General features: G+C 61.7%; 1 protein-coding gene across 1 annotated transcript in view; it reads left to right on the forward strand.

Moving 5' to 3' along the window:
* Positions 1-887: 887 nt before the first annotated feature.
* Positions 888-9,549, forward strand: part of CNOT3 (CCR4-NOT transcription complex subunit 3) — a gene marked incomplete in the record, with an annotated part of 11,550 nt that continues 2,888 nt past the window's right edge. The window contains 16 exon segments of the mRNA XM_014586379.2: positions 888-1,396; positions 1,511-1,588; positions 1,688-1,755; positions 1,990-2,064; positions 2,195-2,284; positions 2,517-2,645; positions 2,735-2,830; positions 3,817-4,039; positions 4,131-4,264; positions 5,029-5,085; positions 6,051-6,429; positions 6,532-6,655; positions 7,402-7,597; positions 8,977-9,076; positions 9,161-9,359; positions 9,443-9,535. Coding sequence (XP_014441865.1) covers positions 1,564-1,588; positions 1,688-1,755; positions 1,990-2,064; positions 2,195-2,284; positions 2,517-2,645; positions 2,735-2,830; positions 3,817-4,039; positions 4,131-4,264; positions 5,029-5,085; positions 6,051-6,429; positions 6,532-6,655; positions 7,402-7,597; positions 8,977-9,076; positions 9,161-9,359; positions 9,443-9,535 — 1,988 coding nt within the window.

A 9,549-nucleotide genomic window follows, 5' to 3' on the forward strand; every position in this document is an offset into this window, starting at 1 on the left:
TGTCCCTTAGGGTGGCTGCTGGCCACATGGGGTAACTAGTCAAAGCAGAGGGAAGATAGCTCCTCGTGTCTGGCCACACGTCCCGTGGCAGTGGACAGCGTTGCTACAGCACGTCTCCGTCGTGCGGAGTTCTACTGGATGGCATTCTTGCCTGGGTGGAGACCGGCTGTTTCTGCCTTTACATTTTAGGGATGCTCTGGGCACCCTCCCCTGTGCCAGCAAAGTGGAAGCATGCTCTGGGTCTCAGAGACTGCACTTCTTGGTATAGTCCCCTGGAGTGAGTCCCTTAGCGGGACTGCCCCTGCCTGGGCTCCCTGGCCTCAGTGTGATTCCTGAGGCTAATGCTCCCAGTGGTTCCCCTTGGGCCTCAGTCCCTGTAGGGCGCGTGCTACTGCTGAGGGTGGATGTGTCTGAGTGCTGTGCTCCTGCCCTGAGGTTTGGGTTTCTCGGAGTCTAAATTACTGATCCGTCCGATAGGACATTCCTTCGTGGGTGCAGATTGGCCGCCACCCTATCTTTGTAAGATTCCTGTCTCCAACTGGCCCTGCTGTGGAGACGGCCTTCTGGCCCTACATCTCTCATCCTTCTTGGTGCCCACCACCCAGAGTTAGGAGTGTCCCCTTCTTCTGGTCTGAAGATTCCTCTGGATTGTGGGACCAGCAGTTAGCGTAATGGCTATGTCGCTGGACTCCCACGTAGTCGACCGTGGTTCACGACCCGGACTCGATGGCTTCTCCCTCAACGCTGGGCGCGTGTGCGTGCGTGCCCAAGATCCCGAGAGGAGAATGGAGGAGAAGGGATTGCGGTGTGGCTATCGTCCCTGGGGGGTGATTTCTCGCTTTCTGTCTCTCTGTCTCTGTCTGGCAAGTGCACGTGCCCTATAGCAAAAACCTCTCCAAAAAAGAAAAAAAGATTCCTCTGGATTACATTTCTTGGGAGTCTAAGGCACGCTCCTCCTTGCTGCCCAGGCCTGTCTGTCCAAGTGGGGTCAGCGCTTCATAGACTGCCCTGGGGGCCTGTCTCTGCTCCATCACCCATAGCGCGTACACCCGGAGTTGGCCGTTCTCTGGGAGGTGCCCGTTCCGTTTGTTTCCCAATTGGCTGACATCTCCTTGTCGCTTCTGTGCCCAACCCCGTAGAAAGCGTCGTCCCAGGGCTGCTCTTTGTCCTCGGCTATGTGCTGCATGACTCTGACCTGCTCTGGAAGCCTTTCGAGTCACACTGGGGGAGGGCAGGCTCTGTGCCGTAGGGATTTGCCATTTTCTGGATCAGAGGAACACAAAAAGTACATCTTCCCTTGTTTCCACAAACTTCCAGAGTGCTCCTGTGGGCCAGATCCCGTGCTGGGCCAGCGAGGGAGCACCAGGAGGAGTGGGCCTGATCTCTGTCATCAGACGTAAATGCTCCTCCCTTTACCACCCTGTCTGCCCCCCCGTTCCCGGCCACGTCCATGCCTCTGGGTCCAGACCAGTCGGGGAATAGATGCTCATTCCCGCCCACTCTCTCCCAGCAGCGTCCATCTCCAAGAGAGCATGAAGAGAGTGCGTCTGTAGGGCAGGGAAGATGGCGGACAAGCGCAAACTCCAAGGTACTGGACCGACCGCCCTGCACTTGTGGCCACAGGCTTCCTCTTCTGGGAGCTCTGCTGCCTGGGCAGCTTCTAACAGCCTCCTTCCGCCCGGGCCAGGTGAGATTGATCGCTGCCTCAAGAAGGTGTCCGAGGGCGTGGAGCAGTTTGAAGATATTTGGCAGAAGGTACAGGGGCTGGGGCCCTAAAACTCTGGGTCTCCAGGAGGAGAGCAAGGAAGAGGTTCAGAGTCTGGATGTTGACCAGGGAGTAGGGCTGCGTGTCCAGGTGCTGAGTCCCAGGAGAAGCAGCCCTGAGGGGGGAGGTCAGAGTCCCCAGCCTGAAGGGAAAGGCAGGCTTCACCTAGGCAGGCTCTGGGGCAGCCACCCCCACACCAACTCCCCAGCACTCTCCCTCTTCAGCTCCACAATGCAGCCAACGCAAACCAGAAGGAGAAGTATGAGGCTGACCTCAAGAAGGAGATCAAGAAGCTACAGGTGTGAGCCCTGGGCCGGCACCTGGCCCTGAGGGCACAGGGCACCCGGTGGGTGGACTTCTGGGTCCCAGGGGGGACGGAGCTGGGGCCTCCAGTTCCTGAGCCTAAGGCTTTGGTTTTCCCACGTACAGCGGCTAAGGGACCAGATCAAGACATGGGTGGCGTCCAACGAGATCAAGGACAAGAGGCAGCTCATAGACAACCGCAAGCTCATCGAGACGGTAGGAGCCTAGAGCCCGAGACCTCCAGAGGTGGGAAGGTAGCCAGCTTCCTGGGCCCTGGGGTGGGCAGAGGAGCAGCAAGGCTCCAGAGCTCCCTGAGTGTGAGGTCTCCACGCCTGGAGGAAGGGGAGCTAGCGAGGTTGGCTCGCAGGCTTGGGTCTAAGTGTCTGCCAGCCCTTAGTAGTCAGCTTCTCACTTGTCGGGAGCCCCCTGCCAACTGCACTCTCCACAGCAAATGGAACGGTTCAAAGTTGTGGAACGAGAGACCAAAACCAAAGCGTATAGCAAGGAGGGCCTGGGCCTGGCCCAAAAGGTGGACCCCGCCCAGAAGGAGAAGGAAGAGGTTGGCCAGTGGCTCACGGTGAGTTGGGTAGAGAAGAAGAGGTGAATTCTGGGGACTCTTAATCTGTGTGCGAGGGAGCTCTGACTGACGGCCCTCCTGCCCTCCAGAACACCATCGACACCCTAAACATGCAGGTGGACCAGTTTGAGAGTGAGGTGGAGTCCCTATCGGTGCAAACACGCAAGAAGAAGGGGGACAAGGATGTGAGTAGGGGACCTAGCGCCTGTGCACGGAAGCAGGGGTGTGCTGGCGGGTGTAGGACTGTGGAGTTGGCAGACCACAGCTGGGGTAGGGGCTCGAGAGGCAGGAGCTTACCAGGTGGTGCTGGGACGAGGTGGGATGGACCTCAGGGTCTCCCAGGGGTCTGGGTAAGACAGCAGGGCCTTGAGAGGAAGAGCTAGTCTGGGTGGGGAGGTAAACTTGGGTACAGCTTGGGCTGCAGTGTGAACCTGGACACCCAGGTGGGAGGCTTCAGAGCACCCAGAGGGCCCCGGATTCTCAGCGAGGATGGCACACGTGGATAAAGGCCATGTATTTGGCCCAGAGATGCCCAGTCAGGCACACAGCCAGCTGCTGGGTCCAGGTTCTACGCAGCCAGTGCCGTGGGCTGGAAGTTCAGAGGAGTGTGAACACTAAATGCTTGTTGGCTCAGGGAGCAGAAGGGTGGGTCTGGAAGCCCGGGGGTGGATACGTAGGGCTGGGTAGGGGATGTGCCAGAGTTGGGTTTGAGAAACAGGCTTATGGGGAGACACGATGGGTTCTTGAAGGGAGGGAGGTTTGGAAGTGTGGCCTCGGGAGCAGGAGCTGGGCTTCAGAATCTGGGCTACTCCGGGGTGTGGATGGGTTAGCTGGGATGACACCGATTGTTGTGGTCAGTTACCGTGGGCTCCCCCGGGGGGTGTGGCAGCTCAGGCATGACAAGGGAGGGTTGTATCTGTACTCCTGAAGGTGCTCAGGGGTGGGCCCACTGGACAGGTTTGGGCTGTCCCACGAGGCACAGATGAGAGCCGAGTTGTGGGGTGGCACAGGGGCCTTTTAGAGGTTTCAAGAGACTTTGAGAGCCAGAAAGGGTGTGGAGAGGGAGCCATGGGGCTTGGATGTCGCCGGGGCGGGACTGAGGACAGGTTCTGTGGGGCAGGAGGGCTGGGCAGGCGTGTGCGGCCCCTGAGCCTGGCCCTGGGCTCGCCAGCAGAAGCAGGACCGGATCGAGGGCTTGAAGCGGCACATCGAGAAGCACCGCTACCACGTGCGCATGCTGGAGACCATCCTGCGCATGCTGGACAACGACTCCATCCTGGTCGACGCCATCCGCAAGATCAAGGACGACGTCGAGTACTACGTCGACTCCTCCCAGGACCCGGACTTCGAGGAGAACGAGTTCCTCTACGACGACCTGGACCTCGAGGACATTCGTGAGGCCCGGGGCTGAGGTTCACGGCGCCGTGGGTGAGGGCCGGGAGGGCCATGGGGCCTGCTGAGCCCGCCTTCCCTTGTGCCCCACAGCACAGGCGCTGGTCGCCACCTCCCCCCCCAGCCACAGCCACATGGAGGACGAGATCTTCAACCAGTCCAGCAGCACACCCACCTCGACCACTTCCAGCTCTCCCATCCCACCCAGCCCAGCCAACTGCACCACGGTGAGGACCGCGGGCAGGAGCTGAGGAGACCGCAGCCGGGGAAGTGGGGTTAGGGGTCAAGGGGCTGGGCTCCTGGGGCAGCTGACTCCCTGCAGGGGGCTGCTAAGGGACTTAAAGAGCTCTTTCAAGGAACCTAGCACCCAAAGCAGGCTGAGTCCCATCGGTTGAGGTTGGGGGCCAGTACATGGGGTGCCCGAGGGGGCTGGGCTTCTGGCCGCCTCAGTGGGAATCCGAGGATAATATTTCCTGAAGAGAGCAAGTTCCTGGGTCCTGGAGGGGCAGACAGGTGAGCATTGGCTCCCAGAAGATGAGGACAGCGGGGAGCCCAGATTTGGGGCTTTCTCCAGGGAGGCTGATGAAGGTCATGTGTTTGCAAGGCCAGGCAGCTGGGCCTGGGTCCCCAGGGGTTCAGAAATGGACATCTCTAGGGACCAGCAGTTAGTGTAATGGCTATGTTGCTGGACTCCCACGTAGTCGACCGAGGTTCGAGTCCCGGACCCGGTGGCTTAAACTCACGCTGGGCATGTGTGCGTGCGTGCCCAAGATCCCGAGAGGAGAATGGAGGAGAAGGGATTGCGGCGTGACCATCCCCCCTGGGGGGTGATTTCTCGCTTTCTATCTCTCTGTCTCTCTCTGTCTGTCTGGCGAGCGCACGCGCCCTATAGCAAAAACCTCTCCAAAAAAGGAAAAAAAAAGAAATGGACATCTCTAGATGTCAGGGCCTGGTAGTCACATGGGTTTCTGGCCCTGTCTCCCCACCTCAGGAAAACTCTGAAGATGATAAGAAGAGGGGACGCTCAACGGACAGCGAAGTCAGCCAGGTGGGTCTAAGCCGGGGCCACTGGCATGTCGCTCACTTAGTAGTTCCCAGTGGCCTGTGAATTGGCCACAGTGCCAGGTGCAAGGACACCGGGGGCCCTGTGGTCAAGGGGGCAGGGCACCTGCCTGGCCTGGCTGGGTGGTCAGAACGGCATGTCGCCCAGGCCTCAGGAGGACTGGAGCTGGCCCCGCAGGGAGAGGAGGCAGCAGGTAGCACAAGCAGGTGTTGCAGAACACCTAGGCCAGTCGAGAGGAGAGACTACCCAGGCTCCAGACACAGGCCTGGGCTGTGGGCAGAAGGGCTAGGATTTGAACCAGCTTTGAGGAGCCAAACTAGCCTGAGAAGAGAGGGGTCAGAAGTCGGAGCGTAGGCCCTGCCAGTGGAGGGGCAGGCCTGGGTCCACCTGGAGTGATGTCAGCAGTTAGGGTAGGCAGAGCCAGCATAGGCCAAGCGGGGGGGCTCCAGTGCCACTGCCCTGTACCTGTCTAGCCCTGCTGCCAGGCAGTGATCCCAATGGGTAGCATATGGTGAGCAGGAGGCGTCCTAGGAGTCAGGGTGGCCAGGGGTCAGCCTGCTGTGGCACAGCAGTGTCAACAGTTAGGGTCCCATCCTAGCCTCTGACCCCACACACGAGTTTCAGAAGTGCTGATCTCTCTTGAGGGTAGCGGTATCTCACTGGTCCTGTCATCCACCGTCTTCTCTGACTGACGGCCTGAGTTGCAAGTCAGATCCCCTTGTGGGCATCTGGGGTGGGTGTCCAGGCAGCTCAGGAAGCTGGGAGGCACTGGAAATTAATGTGTTTTAAGCAGGAGGGTGACCGAAGCCATGAAGATCACCAGGGGCTAGGAGCAGCTGGGGACAGTGAGACTAGAGGGGAGGCTGGTGGCACATGGATCTGAGGCCAGGTGGAGGACAGGGTGGGAGGCTGACTGGCTGGGGCTGACCTCTGCTCTCTCTCACCTGCAGTCTCCTGCCAAGAACGGCTCCAAGCCTGCACACAGCACCCAGCACCCTCAGTCCCCAGCTGTGCCACCTGCCTACCCTCCTGGCCCCCCGCCCGCTGCCTCTGCCTTGAGCACCACCCCTGGCAACAATGGGGCCCCCGCCCCTACTGCAGCTCCAAGTGCCCTGGGCCCCAAGGCCAGTCCAGCTCCCAGCCACAACTCGGGCACCCCTGCCCCCTACGCCCAGGCTGTGGCCCCACCAGCACCCAGCGGACCCAACAGTGCCCAGCCCCGGCCCCCCAGCGCCCAGCCTAGCGGGGGAGGCAGTGGAGGTGGCAGCGGCGGCAGCAACAGCAGCAGCAGTGCAGGGGGCGGCGCTAACAAGCAGAACGGAGCCACCAGTGAGTGAGGGGCTGGTGGGGGCCACACTGGGCGAGGCAGCAGCCGGCGGACCCCCCGCCCACCAGCCGGCGGACCCCTCGCCATTGGCTCTCATCCCCCAGGTTACAGTGCAGTCGTGGCTGACAGCCCAGCGGAGGTGGCTCTGAGCAGCAGTGGGGCCAACAGCGCCAACAGCCAGGCTCTGGGTGCCCCATCCGGCCCCCACAACCCACCTCCCAGCACCTCGTGAGTGTCTCAGCCGCCGGCAGGGTTGGAGGTGCAACCTTTTGTCACAAAGACGCAGGATGCCTCCCTGTACACGGGTACCAGGTCTGCCCTTATTGGTAGGGAGGCCCAGCGGCCTGCCCTCCTCCCACATGGTGTGGACACTGCACACCGGTCTCCGGCTTTGCCCTTATGAGGGTTCTGAAGTATGTCCTTCTCTGTGGGGAGCTTTCTCAGGAGTCCCACACTTCCCTCCCCCCTCTGTTACCTGCCCAAGGCCACCGGGCTCCCATCAGAGCGGCCAATGTCTGCTTCCAAAGTGAAACATCCCCCAGTTGCCCTTCCTCTAAATCTCAGCTCAAACAGTGCCCAGGGCCCACGCACTCTGGGAAGAGTGCCCTGTGGCCTCGGCCTTCTGTACAGGCTGAAGCAGACTCCTGCGGGGCTACCCCGCACTCTGCCCGGTCCCTGGTCTCCGCGCTCAGGTGGCGTGTGTCTGCTGCAGCCGGAGCCCTCGCCCCACCCCATGTGGGCTGTGCCTGTCCCTGTCCCTTAATCCTTTGTTAGCCACATGGCCTTCCATTGGGCGTCTGCGAACCCTTCCCACCTCTGTAGCTCCACTGATGCGAAGGGGCTCTGAAGACGACTCTAGCCTGGGCTCAGGAGCTGCTTCCAGTCTGCTCTTAGCCTGCGCCTCTGACCTCACCTTCTGTGGGTCCCCCTCACCAAGCCTTCCTGAGTGCCCATTCCCCATCCTCTCTCCCCAGGAAGGAACCCAGCGCAGCAGCCCCAGCAGGGGCCGGGGGCGTGGCCCCAGGCTCAGGGAACAACTCGGGACCCAGCCTCCTGGTGCCACTGCCTGTGAACCCCCCCAGCTCCCCGACTCCCAGCTTCAGTGAGGCCAAGGCAGCCAGCACCCTGCTCAATGGGCCTCCGCAGTTCAGCGCTGCCCCAGAGATCAAGGTGGGCCCTGTGGGGTGCAGCCCATCCTGGCCCTGCTGTCTGCTCCAGGTGTCTCCTGTCCCCTCCTAAAGGATTCCCGCACTCCCTCTTCTCCCCGGGACTTCCCTGCCACCACGCGGCCCTCCCCGTCTCGGGGGCTCATGCTCCCTCCCTCTCTCTGGGATCGTCTGTCCCTCTGGTGGTCTCCTTTTCTCCTGGCTGTGCTTGCCCACTGGTGTTCTCCCTCTGGCCCTTGGTCTCTGTCCTTTTACTCACGAGACACACAGGTGCTTTCGCCCCACATGACCCTTCTCTAGCTCACCCTCTGCCTTCCCGAGAAGCCTTCTGTCCAGACCGCACTGGTGAGCCTGCTGCAGCCTGGTGCCTGCCTCTCAGAGACCAGAGGGCTGTCCCCTCTGCAAGGGGAGTGCCGCTAGCTGCTGGGCCATGGTGCAGGGTTAGTGGGTGGGGCAGCACGGGCCTGGCTCCAGGAACGACTTGCTAGGCCAGCGTCTTCACGGGGCTTCCACGGAGGCTATTGCATGCCGGAGTCCAAGGCCGGGTCCTGGCACTGTCCCGACTGCCTTCCTCCCTTCACCTGGGAAGTGGGGTGAGCACGGTACACATACTCGGGTAGGGTGTTTAGGAGACTGCGTAACCCTCAGAAAGTTCTTGGGGACGGTTTCTGGCCCAGAGGAAACTTTCAGATCTCAGGTACTATGGACGAGAGACTCGTGGGGTGTGCATTTTCCGGGGAAAAAGGAAAGAGCAGCTTTGACATTTCTAACAGGTCCACGACTGAAAAAGAAGTGACGAGTGATGGGCCTCAGCCAGGTCTTGGGTGGGGTGGGTGACGGACTCAGGTTTTGGGTAGAGAAGGGAAAGGTCCCTGCACGTCTTTAAGGAGATAGATGGAGGGTCTGGGCAGGAGGGCTGGCCTGGGCTGTGCAGGTGTCCCCCTGTGCGAGGACAATGGCCCTTGCCCACTGAAGGCTTGTGGGGTGGGACGGGCTGCAGTGGATGGGCAGCCAGCCCCGACCGCAGGGCACAGGAAGGTGCAGAAAGCAGCTCTAACCACCCAGGGGAGGGGTGTGAGCACGCAGACCAGGCCCTCACCCCAGAGCCGTGCAGCCTATGTGAGCCGTGTGGGTGTTAGTCCCGTGTGTTGTGGTGGGTCCTGCAGGCTGATGCCACCTCCGGGTGTGTCATGGACGCCCTGCATGGTGCCCACAGTGCGGGCCCGCACCAGTGAGGCAGTCCCGTGCCTGCCCGAGGTGTCATCCCACCCACGGGGTAGCCTATGCAGACCCCCAGGAACAGGCACTGGATCCTGTGCCAGGCTGCTTGCTGCTCACCAGGCCTGTGCCCTACTTAGGCCACACTCTGCCTCCCCTCCCCAGGCCCCTGAGCCCCTGAGCTCCTTGAAGTCCATGGCAGAGCGGGCCGCCATCAGCTCTGGCATCGAGGACCCTGTGCCAGCGCTGCACCTGACGGAGCGAGGTGAGGGTCAGGGCTGGGGAGTGGCAGGTGGGGCTGGCCGGCCTGTCCTGTGCTCACCAGGACCTGGCCCGGTCCTCCCTGCAGACATCATCCTGAGCAGCACGTCGGCACCTCCAGCCTCAGCCCAGCCGCCCCTGCAGCTGTCGGAGGTGAACATCCCACTCTCACTGGGCGTGTGTCCTCTGGGGCCTGTGCCCCTCACCAAGGAGCAGCTCTACCAGCAGGCCATGGAGGAGGCCGCCTGGCACCACATGCCGCACCCCTCGGACTCTGAGCGCATCCGGTGAGGGCCATGGGTGCAGTAGGGCGGTCCCATGTCTGAGAGACTAGGCTGGGCCCTGGCGCTGACCCTCCTGCTGCCCACAGGCAGTACCTGCCCCGGAACCCCTGCCCGACGCCCCCCTACCACCACCAGATGCCGCCCCCACACTCGGACACCGTGGAGTTCTACCAGCGCCTGTCAACTGAGACGC

This window comes from Tupaia chinensis, unplaced genomic scaffold, assembly GCF_000334495.1.
Source record: "Tupaia chinensis unplaced genomic scaffold, TupChi_1.0 Scaffold000131_1, whole genome shotgun sequence".
NCBI lineage: Eukaryota > Metazoa > Chordata > Mammalia > Scandentia > Tupaiidae > Tupaia > Tupaia belangeri.